At 38.3% G+C, this 21,880-nt stretch overlaps 1 protein-coding gene and 1 pseudogene across 1 annotated transcript in view; one reads left to right on the top strand and one right to left on the bottom strand.

Annotated features, from left to right (window-relative positions):
* Nucleotides 1-4,578: 4,578 nt before the first annotated feature.
* LOC114094915 (tubulin beta-1 chain-like) lies at nt 4,579-5,820 on the bottom strand (annotated as a pseudogene).
* A 7,680-nt stretch (nt 5,821-13,500) lies between these two features.
* Nucleotides 13,501-21,880, top strand: part of Diaph3 (diaphanous related formin 3) — a 474,806-nt gene continuing 466,426 nt past the window's right edge. Inside the window, exon 1 of the mRNA XM_027938043.3 lies at nt 13,501-13,769. Within this exon, the coding sequence (XP_027793844.1) occupies nt 13,590-13,769 (180 nt within the window). The 5' untranslated portion in view covers nt 13,501-13,589. The remainder of the gene's footprint in view (nt 13,770-21,880) is intronic.

The raw sequence follows: 21,880 nt of genomic DNA on the forward strand, positions 1-21,880 counted from the left end.
TGGGTAAAGTTTCAAGGGTGGAGTCTTGCTTCGTGTTGTCTTGCAGTCAGCAGATTGATTAGCAGGTCACACCCATCTCAGAGAGGCTGTACAGCTAAAGCCGGACTCCCCATTTCTGGTGCTGTGTGAGACCAGCATGGAATAGAAATTCACATATCTCTGGGCAGTAAACCAGGGGAAATGTCCACTGGAACTTCCCAGACACCGGATTATCCTATTCACTAGGCTACAATGCTAACACAGTCCATACACAGCCCACCAACGGCTTTCAACAACCCCCTAAAATTGTTTAAGAAACAGAACAAAAACATTTTGACCCTGAAAATAAACTGAGTGAATTCTTGACTAATTAAAATGCAGATCTTGCCTTCATATTCAGGAAGAAAATGTACATATTTTCATAAAATGCAGAGAAAAGATTCTGCCCAGCTTGCTAAATTCAAGGATCACTCCTTTTCTTAAGCTAGGTTCATAATTGTTTCTTGTAAGATCAACAGAAGGTAGAGTTTCTGTGATATTGAGCAAGTCAAGGGGTTTTGGCTGCCTATTTTCTAATCAAGGCAATACTGCAGATTGATTTGTGGCAGTTTCTTTTGGAGAGATTTTTCCTCTTCTTTTGATGTATGGGAGGGTTAGGAGGGCAGAGTAGCTGGATTTTAACATAGTAACATAGACAATTGGAAAGACCCCTGTGGCAGCAGCCTGCAGAATGGATGAGAGGCATCAGAGTACAGCCTGAGAAATCAGCAGGACACTGCTCCAGCCTTCAGGGAGCAATGGTAGAGCCTGGTTTGAGGAAGGGCAATGGTGCAGAGAGAACAGATTTGAGCATTATTAAGGATGGGGATTGGCAGGATTTAGAGACTGAAAGTGAAATGGAGTAGGTTCTCCTAAGGTAACTGGAGAGGCTGTGCTGCTCCTCAGTGAGGTGGGTGTCCTGGGTGAGGCAGGTATAGGGGGAAAGATGCACAGTTTACTTTTGTATATGTTGGATTTTAGGTGTCAATGGAATCACCTAATTTTTATATCCTTTCCAATCATGATGATCAAATTTCTGACGGATAATTTCCTTTACACAAATTAATATTCTCTTTAAGTAAAAGTCACCAGTCTTTTAACCCAGGAAGAAAACAAAAAACAACTTTCTCATGTGTTAATTGCTTTAGTTCTCAGAATGACAACTTATTTTATTCCTCCTTTCCAGCTTACGGGGTGGTACTATGCTCACTCTGTACATTCTGAATTGGATGCAGTTGGCAGAGAAAGGGAGACAAAGAAAACTTCAGGATCTGTCTGGAATACAAAAAAGAAAAAAATGGTGCTGATGCTGGCAGATATTAGTAATCAGGAGAGGAAGGCAATAGCAGCAGGATTGAGAGGTTTTGGTTTTTAATGTTTGCATTCAGAATATCTAAATAGAATTGTGATTTCATACAATGTCAGACCAGAAGGGGCTTTCAAGGTGAAGGGAAATTAACATTCGTTGAGCACATAATATGTTCCAAGCATTTTGCTAGAATGCTGTTATAAAAGTTGCCTCAAATAATCTTGATAATTTGCTAGCAAATTATTTCTCCTTTTTAAAAATAAATGAAAATAAAGATTCTCAGAAGATGTGTAAGCAGCTCAAAGCTACCCCATTACTTAGTGGGTTATTTAGAGCATGAGAGGGGATTAAAATAGTACCCTTGGCACCCAATGTTAATCAGTCTTTTTTTTTGTTATGACCAAAATATCTAACATAAACAACTTACAGGAGGAAGGATTTATGTTGACTCTGATCTCAGAGATTTCAGTCCATGCTTAGCTGGATCCATTGCTCTGGGTCTGAGGTGAGATAGAACATCATGATGGAAAGGGCCCAGGGACAAGGTATAGTCCCCAAGTACATATCCCCAGCCACCCACTTTCTCCAACCATGACCCACCCATCTATATTTTCTACCTCCTCCCAGTATCCCTCTGCTATTAATGATTAATCCACTGATGAGGTTAGAGCCCTCAAGATGCAATCATTTCTCAAAAGCCCCACTTCTGAACATGGCTGCATTGGGAATCAATTTCTCAATACGTGAATTCGTGGGTGACACTTCACATCTAAATCATAATAGTACTCCATACTGAAGTTTTGAAAATGGGTTCTCAGGAGGCTAAGATGTTGTCTCTTTTTATGTGTAAAGCTTTGATATACACACAGCACAGAAGACAGTGTATCTAAGGTCTTAAAATTTATGGGGAGGAGCAAGAGTGGGAAATACACAAAAGACTCTTTAAAGGGATGAGAAACAGTGTTTTTTTTTTAAATTAATTTCTGTTGATGGACATAATACCTTTATTTTTATTTATTTATTTTTATGTGGTGCTGAGGATCAAACCCAGTGCCTCCCATGTGCTAGGCGAGCTCTCTATAACTAAGTCACAACCATAGCCCCAGAAACAATGATTTATATCCCATTTCATTAAACACATTTTTATACTTTTGTTTTTTAGAGAATCCTTATTTTTTTATTTCACAGAAACCTATTTTAAATAATAATACATTAAATAAATAAAAGTGGTTGGTTTAAATATTGCTGGAGAGACTGCCCAGAGTCATATCACCTTGGATGTCTTTTTCTTCACCTTCTTCAGTGGCCCATAGGACTCTGGTGTGAAAATTTTAGAGTTCCAAGCCTCTTAGTTTGAATGTCTGAGGAACCCAATTTAACCTCCTCATTTTGCAGATTGGTAAACTAAGGCAAGTTGGTTATGTGTAAATATAACTCCTCTAGTTATTTTATTATCAAACTTTCTACTGTAAAGCATACTGTATAGCAAGGTGTGGTGTGATACTAGAAGATGGGAAAAGAAAAGAAAATCCCCAGCAGAGGTCAAGGAAAGAAAGACTGTTTATAGAGATGATGAGAGTGTAAGTGAGAAGAGATTTTTTTTTTTTGGAATGATACTGTAATCAATAGCAGCAAATGGAGAGAGATTAAGGACTGGCAACGAAGATCCAACAGTATAAAATTGTCTGGTGATTTGTGACCATAGTGTTAGGAGTGTGCAGGCTTACTTTGATTTCACAGGAAACTGCAAATATTGGCGACACCTCAGCAAAAAAGTAAGGATGCAAACTTGCATACTCTTCATTGACACTGATGGAAACACCAATATGTTAATCATAACAAAATGAGGAAGAAACTTTTAGTGTATTGTAATCAGATGGGTTCAGCTGAAGAATATAACACAAAGCAAATAATGAATACAAATGAATGCCTTAAGGAGACCTCAATAAAGGCAGGTTTTACATTTGATATCATAGGATGTCCAGAGTACAGCAATTCACCAGAGGATTAAAAAAGGAAAACATATGTGGTGTTATGGTTTGAATGTGATGTGCCCCCCCTAAAAGCTCATGCTAGTGTAGGTATGTTCAGAGTTAAAAGTATTAGATTATGAGACTTGTAATCTAATCAGTGGATTGATCTATTTGATGAATTAATAATTTGAATGGATATAGGCAGGTGGCACATGGCTGGAGGAAGTAGGTCAGTGGAGGCATGCCTGTGAGGGTTATATATCTTGTCCTGGATCCTTGTGTTCTTGTTGGCAATTGCTGAGCAGCTTTCCTTTACCATACCTCCACCATGATATTCTGCCTCACACAGGGCCCAGAGCCATGGAGTAGGTCAACCATGGACTGTATCTCTGAAACCATGAGGCAAAATAAGCTTTTCTTCCTGTAAGTTTTTCTTGTTAGGCATTTTGGTCTCATTGACAAAAAGCTGACTAACATGTATGGTAATAAGATAGAGACATAAATGAAAGAAAAAGGCAATATGAGAACATCAACTTGGCACCATAGTATTCTGTAGCTTAATTCACATTCATTTTAACTTCGAGTGACATTGTCACTATTTGTTATTTGTGAGACAAATTATTTTCCAAGTGACTCAACAAATTATATTTAGGCTTTAGTAATTGTGTTTTAATATGAAGGAATTAGACCATAATCTTACAATAGTCTTAATAATTACTTAATTATTTTTTTGCTTTTGAGAAATATCTTCATTTTAATACTTTGGAAAAGTGAAGATTAAAAAAAAGCATGCATTTGCATCTCTTTACTAAAAGAACAGGAATACTGTTAAAGCACTGAAGTAGAAATCCTATACTACTGGAAGATTAAACCCTGAAACTATAACTCAAAAGCAGGGAGAATAAAAATTTGGAAAATAAGAACATGATTTATTATCAGAACAGATATTTTAAGAAACAATACTGTCCTTTTTAAAATTTTTTTTGTGGTTGTAGATGGACAGAATGCCTTTATTTTACTTGTTTATTTTTATGTGGTGCTGAGGATCAAACCCAGTGCCTCATGCATGCTAGGCAAACACTCTACCACTGAGCTACAGCCCCAGCCCAGCCACAGTACTGTCCTTTTAAGAGGAGATCAACATTATCCCCAATAGTTAACTTCTGACAGACATGCCTGAGCACTTTAGTATACAAAGATGATGCTGGAGTACAGCAGGATTTATTCACATTCACCTTTATTTATTCACCAAGGAAGCAGGATTTATTTGAGAAGTTCTTAAGCCTCCTCCTCAAATTCTCCTTATACTTTGGTGTGGTATCCTGGTACTGTGGGTACCCAGACACCAGACTGTTCATGTTGCTTTCGGGCTTGGTGGACTCCATCTGGTCCATGTCCTCACTTGTGAGACATGAGTCTTGAGTAGAACATGGCCTTAAACTGCTTAAAGGTATGTTTGAGCAGCTATTAGATGGCTGTGCTATTGCAGAGAAGGTGGGCTACCTCATGAAGTCACTTGACAGGATGTTGCACTTGGTGGTCTTTAGGTTGTGGGTGATCCACTCCACGAAGTAGCTGATGTTCTTGTTCTGCATGTTGAGTTTCTGCTTGTCCACCTCCTTCATGGTCATGTGGCCTTGGAAGATGGTGACCTCTGACAAGTAATGGCCCTGGTGGGGTCACAGGTGGCCACCATGTTCTTGGTGTGGAACATCTCCTGGGTGAGCTCGGGCACCATCAAGGCACAGTACCACATGATGCCCTGGCTGATCAGGGGTGAGAAGCCATGTGAGGGAAGGGCACCATGAAATGGCCAGCTTGTGCAGATATGCTTCAGCTGGTCTGGGAAGCTTATGTAGGTGGTGATACCATTCATGGTAGCTGACACTAGGATGTTGAGGTTGCTGTGGGGGTGGTGAGCTTCATGGTATGGAAGCAGATGTCCTACAGAACCTCATTGTCAATGCAGAAGGTTTCATCTGTGTTTTCTACCACCTGGTGGACAGAGAGAGCAGTATTGTTGGGCTCCATTATTGCGTATGGCCCCTTGGGGGAGGCATGATGCTGAAAGTGTTCATGATGTGGTCTGAATACCTCTCACAGATCTTGCTGATGAGCAGAGTGCCCATGCCTGACCTGGTGCTGCCCCCCAGAAAGTGAGTCAGTGGGAAACTCTGGAAATAGTCACGGCTTTCTGACTCTTTCCTCACAACATTCAGAATGGAGTTCCACCAGCTCAGCTCCTCCTGTATAGCGGTCTTTGCTGAGTAATGCCCTACTCTGCCAAACTCGATGTTGTCTGGCCTGAAGAACTGGCTGAATGTTCCCAACCTCACCTAGTCCATTGTGCCTGACTTCAGGTCCACCAGGATGGCCAAGGTACATATTTGTTGCCAGTTGCTTTTTGTGTGCATTGTTTCTCTCCATCTGTAAGTCACTGTCTCCATGGTAACTGCCAATGGGGTCAATGTCACACTCATCACTGATGGCCTCCTAAAACTTGGCATGCCTGATGTGCATGATTTCATGCATGTATGGAATTTGGAGTGGATGAGCTTGGTATGGACCAGAGGACTCAGTTTAGCCGAGCTAATTTATTTTTTTCCGATTTATTTCAAATATTGGAGTGTGATCTGGTAGTGACATCTAATACTTTCAACTAAACCTTAGTTAAGTGTCTCACACAAATAGGAATATTTCTGTTCCCTTTTAAATGGTTCTATCATCTACAAACACAGGCAGATTAATTTTCTAATCAGAACATTCTGGGAAACTATTAAGCATGACATTAAACCATGTTATACTAATTACATTCCCCATGAAGAATTTCTATCTGAACTTACAGCATAAGACCCTGGAGAAAACTTATCAGAGCACAAATTGCTTAACTGTATTTAAGAAGAATCACATATCCATATAATAATTTTGCTTTTTATACATACCTTAAATCAACTATGTTCTCCATGGTGATTCATTATAGTGGCAAGATCTTCTTGACCTTGTTAAACAGAGTTTTTTTTTAAGGTGTTAAAAATCCTGTGTGAGAATATAATATGGCAAAACAAGTTCTTAGCACTATCATGAAAATTAATATTTGCTTCTTATTAGACTACTTACACTGAAGAAAGAAAAAGATATAACTAAACAAAAGTAACTGGAATAAAAAGGGAAAAATATTTTAGAGTTTACAGGCCATAAGATCTCTTTTGCAAATACTTAACTCTGCTGTTGTAGAACAAAAGTACCTATAGACAGTATGTAAAAGAATAGGTGTAACTATGTTCCAGTAGCATGCTCTTCTCCCCACCCCTCCCTCTCTCTCTCTCTCTCTCTCTCTCTCCCTTTTTGTGCGTGCACACACATACACACACACACACAAATAGTGGCAGATCAAAACCACTTCACACCCATTAGGGTGGCCAGATTAAAAAGGTCACATAATAATTGTTGATGAGTGGTGGGACTGCAAATTGGTGTAACCAATCTGTAAAGCAGTATGGAGATTCCTTAGAAAATTTGGCATGGAACCACCATTTGACTCAGAGATCCCACTCCTCGGTCTATACCCAAAAGAGTACACTATAATAATGCAGCCACATCAATGTTTATAGCAGCTCAATTCACAATAGCTAAACTGTGGAACCAATCTAGATGCCCTTCAATAGGTGAATGGATAAAGAAACTGTGGTATATATACACAATGAAATATTACTCAGCATTAAAAGAACAAAATTATGGCATTTGCAGGTAAATGGATGGAGTTGGAAGATATCATGCTAAGCAAAGTAAGCCAATCCCAAATACCAAAGGCTGAATGTTCTCTCTGATAAGTGGATACTGATCCATAATTGGCCAGGGGGGGCATGGGAAAAATGGAGGAACTGTGATTGGGCAAAGGGGAGGGTGGGGAAGGAGAGCAGGAAAGATGGTGTAATGAGATGGACATCATTACCTTAGGTACATATGTGACTGCACATATGGTGCAACACTATACCATGTACAACCAGAGAAATGAAAAGTTGTGCTGCAATTGTGTACAATAAATCAAAATGTGTTCTGCTGTCATATATACCTAATTAGAATGAATACACACATTTTAAAAAATAAAAAAAATTGTTGATGAGGATGTGGCAAAATTGGGACTCTCATGCACTGCTGGTGGCAATGTAAAACAGGGCAGTCACTTTAGAAACATCTGGTAGCTCTTCAAACATAGGGTTCCCTATGGTCTATCCCAGGAGTTCTCCAGTGCATTATCAAAGATTTTTCTCTTTAGATCAAACCTGAGTAGGCCTTCTTTGGGTCCTTTTTGACTAAGCCAGACTTTGGGCTTATCTCTTTGTAGGATCCAGTTTGAGCAATAATTCTGCTCATCCTGCTAAACCAGTTCATCCCCCACCTGGGTTATCTGACTTGATACCCTGTTACTCTGGCCTGCCTTCAGTAAGAATTCTGTTTGATTGGTTCAGCAAGAATTCCCCTTGTCCCTTTCTTTAATACTGAGCTGCACCCCCTGCTTTTTTAATTTTTTATTTTGGGACAGTATCTTGCCAAGTTGCTGAGACTAGCCTCCAACTTTTGATCCGCCCACTTCAGCCGTAAACTGCTGGGACTACAGGCGTGCACCATTGTGCCTGGCTATACACAAACATTTGTAGTAGCATTATTTGTAATAGTCAGAAGATGGAAACACCTCAAATATCTATCAATGGATGAATAAGTAATTAAAATGAATATGACATATCATCCAGTGATATATTACTGAGCCCTTCGGGTATATTTGGCAAAATCTGGAGAAAGTTTTGGTTGTGACATCTGTGGGTGTTACTGAATTCCAGTGGATAAGGCTTGGAATGCTACCGAGTATCCCATAACACACAGGACAATCTCCCATAACAAAGCCCCAAATGTCAACGGTGCAGAAATGCTGATGTAGACACATACTATGACTATGTCAGTGATCATTTTTGTGTATAAAACTAATTTCTTTCTCATACAATCTTAAACTGTAAAGCAAAGGCAATTTTAGTCAATACAGACCAGCCTGAGGAGAGTATAGAAGGTTTCATGCCCCAAATGTGATAGTATAAGCAATGCTGTTATATCCTGCCATTGAGGATCTGAAGTGAAGGTGCAAAGTCAATGCTATTGGCCAAATAATTGATCCAATATAAAATGGCATAGGATTTGTGTGTAGTGAGGTATATTTCCACTGTGGCAAAATAATGATAAATGTGGTGAAGTTAAATCAATTAAGCTATAAACTAGATTTGTAATTAAATGGGTTTTGTTTTAATCCACTTTTTAGAAAGCATGCATGACAAAGAACTGAATTTTCAGTTAAAGTGAAAGTAGAAGAGGAATGAAGTGACTTTTATTGTTGGTGCTCTTTCTTCATACTATTGTAAGACAGAGAAAAGAAAGGGCTGTGAGAATAGGATAAAAGAAAGTGGAAAGGAAAGGAAGAGGAAAGAGTTGATTTTGTTACTTGAATTTAAAACAAAATAAAACTTAAGGTTATCCTAAAAGGAAATAATTTCATATCTCCACATATGGACTCTGAGTCCATGCTAATAAACCAAAAATTTGTGGAGGAGACGCAAGAGTTAAGGGAGCTGTCTCTGACATTGCTATTTTACTGTTAGTCTGTATATTTCATTGGAAACTTAATATAAAATGTTTCCAACAAACAGAATATTACAGAATGTAATAAAATACACACCAATTTACTCACCTCTGAGATTAAATATGCTTTAACATTTTACTAGACTTTTACTTCATATTTTTTCTTTCAATAAATAAAACATGACATGTATTTTAGCTATAAAATTTCAGCTTTAATTTTTTCCCCTTTTTCCTTTCCACAGTGCAAGTAGGTGAAGATGTTGTGTATATTTCCCTTGTCTTTTTTCAATGTTATTACATGTATACATACATGCATATGTATTATATATATGTATATACATATGAATATACATAGTATACATATGTAATGTTTGATCATACTGTTTATATTTTGTAATGTTTGATCATACTGTTTATATTTTGTTTGATCATACTGTTTATATTTTTCTTTTTATTTTTTGAGATTTATTTATGAATTACTTGTGTATTTATTGATTGATTGTACTTGGAATCGAACCCAGGGGCGCTTAACCACTGAGCCACATCCACTTTTTTCTATTTTATTAGAAACAGGATCTCTCTGAGCTGCTGAAGCTGGCTTTGAACTCACAGTCCTCCTGCCTCAGCCTCCAGGCTGTGTGCCACAAGGCCCAGCTTAGATTTATCCATGTCATGTTGTTTTCCTGATGGACAACATCTTGCAGAAATTATGTGTTATTTATACACTTGTAATTTTAAATGTATTGTTGGATTTTATTGTATTATTAACCTCCATGTATTTTATTCTTGCTTTGACTACAGGGCAGATATATATGTATGTATGTATGTATGTGTGTGTGTGTGTGTATATATATATATATATATATATATATATATATATATATATATATATATATATTTGTAGTGGGTATTAAACCAAAGAGTGCTTGACCATTGCTTTACATTCCCAACCCTCTGTCTACTTGCAATCCTCCTGCCTCAGCATCCCAAGTAACTGGGATTCCAGACATGTGCTAACTGTACCAGGCATAAATTCTTTTGAGTGTATCTTTGGGTTTCTCCAGGGAATCATCTAGAATTGCTGGGTCATAAGTATAGGTTCCTTTACCTTTATTAGTATTGCCAAGTTATTTGTTGTCTAAAGTAACTGAATCATTTTTGCATTTCTACTGTCTATGTAGGAATTCATGTATTCTCACAGTTTGACCGAACCTGGATGACATGGGACTTTGTAATATTTGTCAACTGAGTGAAGGTAAAATGGTAGCTTATTTTTTCCCCCAGTTGATTAGGGATGCTGCATTCCTTTTCTCAACTTTTCAGGACTTTCTCCCATGGTGATTTATAGTGAATGGATGCTGAGACTGAATAGACATGATAAAGAAGAGAATTCCTGGATACCAAATTTTTCCAGGCCTGCCTTTCATTTCCTTCAATTTTATCTCAGTGCAACTATGTCTATACAAGTATAGCTTCCAAATTGTTAATTCAATGGAGTGAATCATGTCCTTGTTGTTTGGTGATCACAATGAAAGGTAGTGCATACTGTTGTGAGCTTTAAATAACATGTGAAATATGCTTTCAAAATGTAAAACATACAAAAAATATTATTTTCACTGGTTCACTGAGGTTGCAAGGACTTTCTATGAAAAAAATCATAGACTTGTATGATTTGTATGTAAACGTGAATATCAATTATTAGCTCTGTTTATTTATATTTAGTGCCTTTTATGTGCCAAAGATACCAGAAATGGAAAGCATCATCTTTGACATTAGGGAACTAGTTTGACACTTACAGCTTGTCTCAGTGTTTTTAAAGGCAGGCTTGAAACTCAGACCTAGGTCTTGTTGTTTTCCTGATGGACAACATCTTGCAGAACACCAATGTCAGACAAATCATCATGATGAAATGAGACAAAACAAGAACACTTCCCCTATTTTTTCTAAGCTGAGACAAAGAATGTTCTGTGTGCACATAATAAAATATTAATATTTAATAAAGTCATAGAAGCCATTATGATTAAGCTTAGTTTTGAAGTAAGCTCCTATAGTTGACTCCAGCAGAACAGACCAAAACTGGGGTATTCAAACCAAATTCTGAAATGGGCTAGGTCTCGAATAAAAATTAAGAGATTCACAGCAACTAATGAGAAGGAACCAGTTTACCTGAGATGGCATGCTAAGAAAGTTTCCCCCATTTTTGCCCTATAAAGAATGTGGAAATGACCAGTTAGCTTTTTGTTCTTCCTTTATGCTTTCTTCCAAAACAGACAAAATTCTTTGCTCAGTTTATTGGAACACTCATTTTAATGGATAGAATTCTTATTCTAGAATTGTAAAAATAGGCCAATAAGATCTTTAAACTAAATTTATTGTTATTTTGTCTTTTGACACCAAATAGCCCCTCTCCTTGATAGGAATAATTGCTTTGGTTGTAATAGCGTTAGCCTTGTTCTTTAGCCTGACATAGTGCTTTGAGTGTCCAGTATTAAATTCCAGTCAAGTACCCACCTTTTTTTTTTGGTTTACCCATCTTGTTGGGAAGCCCACTGTCTGCTTTCTTGGTTTAACGCCATGGGGCAGTCAGGAAAGCGACCTTCTCTATCCCACCATCTTGAAACCCCTCTGACATGGTGCTAGATAAGATTTAAGATACCCACTCATTGAACTGTTCCCACTTCCTGATGGCACTTAATGCAGAGCAATCCTCCCTACTTTATTCTTTGGAGTCTTCCCCAAATCACCTAATCAAAGCACAAATCCTATTAGTGCTTTCTAGCACCCTCTGAGAAAAATCATAGTTTTTCATAGTGCATGTTCTTGCTCTCTGTAATAAGCCCAAACTTTTCCAACTTCAGTTATTTCTCCTGCTAGTCTTTGGCTGGAGGATACTAAAGCTCTAAGAACTTTATATATGCTATCTAATTTAAATCTGAGAGCACCACTTTTTGGGAAGTATGACCATTATTATCTCCCTTATATAGATGGAGAATGAAAGAAAGTCAAACATTATTTCCAACATCACATAGGTAGTAAATGTCTAGAATAAAACTTGCTTCTTGGTCTGTCATCAAAACAAAAAGAACTACTTCTAATTCAAACCATCTTGCTAATCTCTTGAAAGTCTCCCTAAAGATTAAGTGAACTTTGAGGACAGAGTTGGCTACAGAGAGTTTGACAGAGTAAAAACAAACATAAAAAAAAAATGCCCCAAATTAACCAAACAAAAATCCTGAAACAAAAAATCTGTGAAGACTTATTTGGAACCAAGGCCTGTTTTTCTGAACCTCTACGCTAATCTCTCTTGAGTACCTGGAATTGTTTCTTGTGCCAAAATTAGTAATACATGTTTACTGGTCCATACCACTTTCATATAGTCAGAAGATGGATATTATAAGGAAATAGTTCAAAGGAAAAGATGGCTTTTAAAGGAAGGAAAAAGTACACTAATACATGAGAAAACTGTGCTAACTTCCTATCTTCACTGTCATAATACACAAAATCTTCTGCATAGTTTCAGTTCAAGGGCCTTTATTATATGCTGACAAATTTGCTTCAACTTCATGCTTTTGACCACTCTTGGCCTTCCACCTCCCTGAAATGCCTTTTAACTGAATGCCCCACCACTGTTTTCTGCCTGGTGAAAACCTATGCATCCCTCCCAGATCTGGAGTAGATCTTCAGGTTTAACCTATTAAAGTCCTAAGTATTCAGTTTTGTGAATATTTCAACGAAACTGATACAGGTGCATTAAAATAGGTTGGAACTCATCATCCAGAGCTCATATATTATCATACTATTATTAACCAATATTATATTTATTTTAACATACTTACATGGTTATAATTATTACACATTATATTACATTTTATATAATTATATATTACATACTATATACTCTATTTAGGTTTTTATAGTGTCCCACGTCTGGGACGGTGGGACAAAATTTCTCTCTCCTCTGTGTTCTCAATAAATTAGAGAACTATTATAACCGTTATTTGTGTAAAGGTATGTGTCCAGTCAGGCTAATTTTTGGTGGAGCCCTCTCCTAACCCAGAGCCCACAGGCATCATTTAGGCACCGTGCGGGTGCTAAGTGTGTCCAGCATACATTCCTTCCCAGAGTGTCGAGCACTTTTCTGTGGCCATCCTACCGAAGCCTCCGGAGACATGTAAGAGGCTAGTAAATAAATTTGCATTCCATCAGTGTTCCAAAGGCACACAGTCAGTCTCGATCGCCTTCCAGTTTGGCGAGAAGCGGTTTCTCCAAATTCCCAAAAGAGGAAAGTGACTTTCTCATTGGTTCTGCCTGGGTCTACAAATCCGAACTCCTTCTGTGCCTTTAAGTTGCATAGCGAGGACCGCTGGAGGAGTAGAGTAGCGGAATAGACAGGCAGAACAGCCAATCACCTTATGACAGTCCCGGAAGGGGCGGGGTTATGACGTGTAATTGAACCCGCGGCGCGGGATTGGCGAATCTAAGGCGGACCCTAGGTGGCGGGAGATTTCGGATGTGTTGTCCCGGGCCTGTGCTGTAGCGGTTGGGCTGGGCTGGGTCAAAGGCGTGGGCGGCGGAACCAGGAAGGCGAACCCACCCTGATCCCTGAGCCCCGACTGTGCTTGGTGAAGGATTGCCTTCTCTTGGTCCGGGTGCTGTGGGGAAAGATGGAGCGGCACCGGCCGCGGCTGCACCACCCAGCCTATGGCTCCGCCGCCGGGGCCCCCTATCCCTCCTCCGCCTTGCTCCGCAGCTGCCGGGAGAGCAAGATTCAGCGCAAGAAGGGCCCCCAACACCCTCCGTTGCCTCGCGGGCCAGAGGAGCCTGGGGAAAAACGCCCCAAATTTGTAAGTATCGCCTACTGCTGGGATGAGGCTGCTGTCGCCTCACTCAGGTGCTGTGAACCGGTCCTCGCATCCTTCAAGCCCATTAAATTTAGACGTGCCTGACAGGCAGGTTGGGCACACCGGGACTGGGGACTAAATTTTGTTCTAAATATCTAGAGCTGCTGATCTTCATAGATCGACCACGATAGGTCCAATTCTATTAGGATAATTGTACAAATGCACTGATTGTTGTGCTGGCCCACATTTCTTAAGGCCGACCTGTAAAGCAGTTCAAATATGTATGTGTTGACGTCATCTACGTGAACATTGCATTTTTTAAAAAATAGAACTTCTCTCTTTTCCTTAGAGTAAGAGGGTATAAGACAGAAAGTGAACTTTTAGGTGATAGTATTTATTTTTCTGCTTAATTTTTAATTCAATAAGAGTTTTTTAAGGTAGATGCATTTTTCCAAGTTGAAACAGCCCATTTTAAAACTTGGCGGGCCATGTAGTCACTGCTAAAGAATGTTTAGTTTGGAAAGAAGTCTAAGTATTTGAAACTTGCTGTTCTGATTTGCTTTACTTACTCACTTCAACACTCAAGGGAACTGTCATGATTAGCACCTTGAAAGTTTTGTCTTAGCTAGTGAAAGACTAGCGATTCATTTGGTTGTGTGTGTGTGTAAGTAACTCCTAGAAGCTTGATAGATGTGGGTCGGGCCCAACCAAATTGAAATGTAATATTAACCTCTTCATTGACTTAAGAGTAAGGAAAATATTTTTTAATATAGTGATAGCACAGCATTCGCGTTTTGTAGACAAGTAAAACTTGAGTAATTTGCCTTATGATTCACAAATTAAGGGAATAGTGGCTTGTGAACCAGTTGCTAAATATGACATTTAGTTAAATATAGAAAAAAAATCATTAAAAATAATAGTTGAGGGGCTAGAGTCTGGCATAGCAGTAGAGCGTGGGGCACTGGGTTAGATTCTCAGCACCACATATAAATAAGTAAATAAAATAAAGGTCCATCAACAACTAAAAAATATTTAAAAAAATAAACAAGAGTTGAGCCTTCCCTTAGACACAGCCCTGTAATCCTAGCTCCTATGGAGGCTGAAGGAGGAGGATCACCAGTTCTAGGCCAGCCTGGGCAATTTAGCAGGACTATGTCTCAAAATAAAAAGGGTTGGGGATGTAGTTCAGTGGAAGAATGCTTGCCCATCACGTGCATGGCCCTGGGTTCAATCTTCATTCCTACAAACCAAAATCAACTGAGCATGGCTATGAGATACATCAGCATACTGAAAATGAGGAACAATAGGAATTAATTATACTAAATTAAGTATCAAAATGACCAAGCCTGTACTTGATCATTGTTTTCTTGACAGATTTGTAGAATAGGAGAGAGTTAATTTGGCGATGAAAGATTCTGCCCAATATGAGAAAAATCCACTGGAACATGACTTTCTTTTATAATCTACTCCTGGGTTAATAATTTTATTCTAGCTTGGCATGGTGGCACATGCCTATCTCAGTGCTTGGGAGACTGAGGCAGGAGTATCCCAAGTTCAAAGTGAACCTCAACAATTTGGCAAGGTCCCAAGCAATTTAGGGAGATCCTGTCTCAGAAAGATAAAAAGGGATGGGGATGTCACTTAGTGGTTAAGGGCCCCTGAATTCAATCCCTGATTTAAAAAAAAAAAAAAAAAAATTGTTCTGTTTTGTCTTGACTCCAGTGGCTCATATGGAACATGGGAGTTATTATTTTCCCTAATTCCCAGCAAGGAGGTTGTGAAAACAGAACCCAAATCAATATTTATGTTTAGTGTTATCAAAGTCTATATCCTGTGATTTGGGTTCTAGTTTCTGTGTTTTTCATTGCTTAGGTGTGCCATATTGCCTTTTGCATCACACCATTTGTTAAAAGCGTGATGGAATGACATCTAAAATCTAATATGAAAGGAAAGTGACCACAACACTCGGAGTGACCAAGAGATCTTTATTGCAGCAGTGCAACAGAGGAGAAAAGAGAGAAAGAGAGAGAGAAAGAGAGAGCGCGTGTGCAAGAGAGACAGCAAGAACAAGAGAGACAGAGCAAGAGCAAGAGAGACGGAGCAAGAGCAAGAGAGACAGAGCAAGAGAAAGAGAGACAGAGCAAGAGCAAGAGAGAGAGAGAGGCCCGGAGGAGGGAGTTTTTATAGTCCAAATCTAATGGGGTCTCTGGGTCTGCAAGCTGCCTTGTTGGCACACAAGGGGGTTAAGTGTTCATCCTTGAGGGGCAGGTTGAGTGTTCAGCCTTGAGCAGGGGGGTGAAGCATTCAGCCTTGAGTGGGGGCTTAGGCCTTTGGGCTTGAAGCATACAGGTGATAAAGAACCAGACCTAGGGTTTGAGTGGCCAGGTAACCCTGCAGCTAACTTTGTTTGGCATGCCCTGCAGACAACTTATTCAGCCTGTCCTGCACCTTAACTTTTTTGCTCTAAAATGAATAAACATATCTAAAATACTGTGTGGATGGGATTTGATTTGAATTGTGATTTCATATTTAGAAGTAATTTGTACTCATGTGATCTTTGAAATTCCATCATCAGTTGTGATCACCACATTAGATCTGCTATTTAACTTGTTCTTGATTTATTTTAGCATTTAAAAAAAAATTTTGATAAGTTGTATGTGCTTCCTTTTCAATTCTGCCTGAGTGGTCCCCTTTTTTTAGACCCCCCCTCCCCTTAAATACATTTTACTTGTCTGTTACTAGTCTTTATATAATTGTTCTGGTATGTGCAGTCTTTGGCTTGGCCTCATGGTGGCTAGCTCCTGTTGATCTTTGTAAGTTCATTTCATTGCTTTATCTTAACCTGTAGGATTCCAGGAGGCTTAAACAAGACAATTTTCTTTCTTAATGGCTTGCTTTTTGGGGAACCAAATCTAGGACCTTATACTTGTAGTGAGTGCTGTACCACTGAACCTAGGCCCCTGGGATTGCTTTTCTATGGAAATATTTAGAATGTTTCTACCAGGAACCTGATCAGACTGACAATTTTGGATCACTTTTTTGAACTGGGATCCTTTTTTTTTTTAAAAATATTTATTTTTTGGTTAGACACAATACCTTTATTTCACAATACCTTTATTTTGTTTATTTATTTTTATGTGGGTGTTGAGGATCGAACCCGGGGCCTCACGCATGCCAGGCAAGCGCTCTACCGCTGAGCCACAACCCCAGCCCCAGCCCCAGCACTGGGATTCTTAAGAAGGGCTGGAGGTCTATGCTCAGCTTTACCTGAATTTCTGGCCTAAGGCTAATATACCAATTTTAAGGATGCCTCCTAAGTAGCTGTTTTGGTTTGCCTGCCTTTTTATTTGAGCAAAGCAAAATAAGAATGATTTGCAAATTGGACAGTTCCTAGAACTAGAGGCAGTTCCGAGAACTCCAACGTTGTGATCAGACAGAATTTATAGGAAAATAGTGAGGTCATAGAAAACAATTTAATTGATGACAGCTTAGTCAATCAAAGTGGTCATTTGGTTAAAGCTTAACAGTTGGTTATAGCCTAATTAGTTAACTGGCTGGCTGGCCTTCTTCAGCTTGCCAAACTCAAGTTACTGTGACTAAATGATATTGGTTTGGTCTGTCAGGCTCAGTGCAGGTGCTCAGTCCAAGTCCATGACTTACAAATTTTATATTATCTGTGTTTATCATATGAAGAGACTGCCTAAGGTCACATAGCTTTGATCCTTAATCACTGTCCTGTATTACTCTTTCATAGCTGCTGGGAATTTTAATCTTCACTGATTGTCTCATTTAAGAGAACCATTAACAATAATTAGTGATGCCTTTTTTTTTTTTTTGGTAGTACCTGGGATTGAACTCACAGGTGCTCTACCACTGAGCAACATCCCAGATTTTTATTTTATTTTATTTTAATTTCGAGACGAAATTTTTCTAAGTTGCCAAGGCTGGCCTCCAACTTACAGTCCTCTAGCTGCAGCGTCCTGAGTTGCTGGAATTACAGGTGTGCACCATCACACCTGTCATAATGCCTTTAATGAATAGTTAGTGATTTCCTGGTTATATGCAGGTTGTAAGGTGGAAAGAGGTATAAGGTTGGAGACCTTTTGTTTACTGAAGTGGGAATTCAAAGTTGAAAACAAAGGAGGCTTGATGAGATTAGTACATCCTTGCTAATTGCTTTGAGTTTATTTTGAGGCAGGTGTAGTAAACTGAGTAATGACTTTCCAAAAGATATCCACTCCTGGATCCTGGGAACCTGTAAATGTTACATGATATAGCAAAATGGACTCTGCATACATGATTAAGGATTTAAAAAATGTGCAGATTAGTCTGGGTGTCAGCTTGGGTCCTAAGTGCACATACATGTATCCTTGTGTGGCTACAGAGGTAGAAATGGGTGATCAGAAGGTATGAGAGTCAGGTAGTGGTTCTCCCCAACGGGAGAGGGATAAGGGGAGGGGGGAGGGGGGAGTGGGGGGAGAGAGCGCGCGCGCTTGAAAAAAGCGAGCAGTCCCAACCACACGTTGATTTTGGCCCTGAAAACTGATTTGGGACTTCTAGCCTCCAGAACTGAGAGAATGAATTTTCAGTATTTTGAACCTTCAGATTTGTGGTAATTTGTTACAGCTGCCATAGGAAACTAAGCAGGTAGTATAGTTTCCAGGATGACCACATTATAAGGTTATAGGAGAACCATCAGATTTGTTTAACTCTCTTCCTTGTATTACTTGAATTTTTTTGGAAGGTTTGTAATTTGGGCAGATGTAAGATAATCAAATACAATAAAAAATGAAAAATGGGATAAGAGTCTAAACCTTTATTTGGCTTTTGTGTGGTGTATCATTTTTATAGTTAAGAAGACTGAGAAAAGATGAAGCTGAAGATGCTCTATTTAAAAAAGAATTATTCCTTTACTTTAATTCTCAGCTTAACTGACATTTTCAGTTGTCCTAGAGTTAGTTGTCAAGAATTGAGAGTGTTTTTAGTTGAAGGCATCAGGCCCCTGATTTTATGCATGCCAAAGTTCTACCAAACATCTCAGACATAGTAACATTTTGATGAAGGTAAAATCATTTATTTAGGCCACTCTTTCAAGAAATTGCTCTGAAATTTCCCAGACTTTCTTTTCTATTTATTATTCCTAATAAAACAATTTTTTTGGTCTTAACATATGATCTATCATAAGAATATGTCAAGTGACTTCTGGGGGGAGTACATTTAGATGCTAAAAACAGATGATATATGGTATTGAATACTTCTGGACTACTCTGGATCTTTGAGGGTAAAAAGGGGTGGGGGTAGGGATGATTGTCTCAGATTTAGAGCAGGGCTTAATTGCTTTTTTTAAAGACTCATGTCTTTAATTATGAAGCAAGCAAACTGACATACATTTATTATACTGTGAAACCTTGCATCTCATCTAGTCTATCTTGTAGCAATTGCTTCTGAACAGATGTTACCTGAAACACCTTTATGCAGTTGGTGGAATGCTAAAATTTGTCATGCTTTTATTATTGTTGTCTGAAATTAACTCTACTTTATGGCATAACTTTATTGCTGTGTCCTAGAATCTTTATATATTTATTGCCTTATAAATTGGAGTTAAAATTGGCTTTTTATATAGAATGTAAATTAACATGTATATAACTTGTTTATGCTTGCAGAATAATACAAGAAAAAACTGCTACGTATTACACTAATGTAATTGTCTTTAACTCAGCACATAGTATCCTCTAAACCAGGAAGGAAATGAATGCTAAAGAATATGCTTACCATCACACTCTTTCTTGTTTATCTCAGACACTAATTTGACTTTTAGATCTATAAAATATAGATTAAGCATAACCTTTTACTTCATGGGATATTAAGGATCAAAGCATGGGCTTTCTTTGAACAGGATCTACAAAGGTAACAGTTTTCTCAATAGCAGCAGGATGGCATTGAAATACCTTACCATTGGGACTAATTTCTTCTCAAATAGCAAATCAAATGGTTATTATTAGGGGAGAATTTAAGAGTTTAAGTAAGCTAAATTTTGATTCTGAAACATTCAAATTACTGCTAGTTAGTGAAAAGTATTTGGAAATGCTTGCCATAGATTTTATTTTTCACAAGACCAATTGCCATTCTTTCTTAGAGTTTCTTATAGAAGAGGTCATTATGAATAACATTTAAGGGCATTGACTTGTATTATTCCCAGGTCTTGTATCCAGCTATGTCACAATAGCTTTGTGAACTTGCCCAATTGCTTAACTTCTCACTGTGCCTCTTTCCTGTGTGTAAAATGGGGCTATTATGCAGATTAAAAGTTAACATGTCAGTGTGTCAGTGGCTAGAATAGCACTTGGCTCACTGTAACCTATATGTTAATATTTGCCATTTATAGGATTACTATTTTATTGTCATAGTAGTAAAATATCAGTACAATTTTTGCCTATATTGTAAGGCACTGGGAACATATATTTGATATGTGAATAACTTTCTGATACTGGGAAATCTTAATTGAGCCAGGATTTTATCTCATAGTATAGTGGAGGTAGAACTGAGGTATTTTCACACATATCAAGTGACATTTGTGTTGATGTAGAATTCTGATTTGAGGGCTGAATGGACAGAGAAAGTATCTAAAATTTTCTGAGGGGTATCTTCTTAATTTGTAAAATGGGGTTCATTGAACTATGAAACTTGCAAATAAATGAAACTTAGAAAAAAAGAAACCTACATAGGAAAAAAAATCAGTCTTAGAAAAAAAAATCTTGTGGTACTCCAGTTTATACTTGGATGATAATAAAAATGTTACTAATATATTTATAGATATAAAACTAAGTATGACTTTATGTTTATGGCTCTTTTATAACCAAAAAACTAAAATAGATTTACATATAAAATTCAAAACAAAACTATAAAACCAGTAAAATTCAAATTAACACCACCATTAATTTAATGTGATTGATGATGATGTTTTGCTGAAATTAAATCACCATTATTGGATTTAATAGTGGAAAAATATGTTTATGTTAGCTATATTCTCTTTTTTTTTAAACTTGATTCTGGGATGGAAATAAAATCTCAAAGCTTAGGGATATGAATCCAAAGACAGTCTCACAGATTGGTAGAGACGAACCTTAAATAAGAAAGCAGGCATTTCTTTGTGGATACTGGAAGAGAAAAGATGAAGAAACTGGATGAAGAAAAGATGAAGAGAAAAGATGCAGATATTTATGCCTACAGCAAGTTCAAGCAACAGGGGCCTTTATTTTGTCTCTGAACAAGAGATGAAGGTGATTACTGAGTCTGGGGTAACTATATCTAAGATCTTTTAAGTAAAAGCTGTGATATATCTTGTTTGGGAAAAAGTGGATGGTTGATACATACACAAAGGATATCATTAATAAGATACAAAAGAAAATAAGTGTCAGCATTGCCTCTGTGGGGGTGGCACCTTATCTGTGGTCTGGAATAGAAGGGAGGCTCAGTGAATTTCCTACTCTTATGCTGTTGGACTTCTTAAGATGTGCAGACATTACTTTTTCATTAAAAAAAAAAACACAGTTATTTACAACAAAAGGGAATCAAGTCCCTAGATAGGGTAAAGAGAGTGATAAAAGTTTAGCATAAATGCTAGTTAAAAGTCAGGGCTCTAGAGTTCACCTCCATCAGCCCTCACCCCTGCTGTGGCAGATACTGAAGTTCCCTAACCTCTCTCAGTTCCATCATTTGCAAGACAGGGGAAGTGAGAGTTCCACTTTAAAGCCCCACAATGCAGTGATTAAAACAGCGCCTGCCCACTGAGAAAGCTCAAAGTATGTGGCTATTGTGATGATGATTATCTAACAGCATTCAGGACCCACAGTCCAAGGGCATCAGTTCACACAGCTGGGACAGTTTCCACAAGGACACAGCAGCCCAGTTCAGCCAGAGAAGCCGCCACATTGCTCCAAGCTTGGAGATCTGAGGCAATGTGATAAGGCAGCCAAAGGTCATCTTATTTATTTATATTCTACCTTAGGTGAGGTTTGAGGAGGTGAGGAGTTTCAAGGCATCCTGGTTAAAAGGAAGCCCCAGGGTTACCTTTGTGGAGTGTGGGTTTAGTGTGTAGCAATGGTTGGTAATAG

Source organism: Marmota flaviventris, chromosome 4, assembly GCF_047511675.1.
Source record: "Marmota flaviventris isolate mMarFla1 chromosome 4, mMarFla1.hap1, whole genome shotgun sequence".
NCBI lineage: Eukaryota > Metazoa > Chordata > Mammalia > Rodentia > Sciuridae > Marmota > Marmota flaviventris.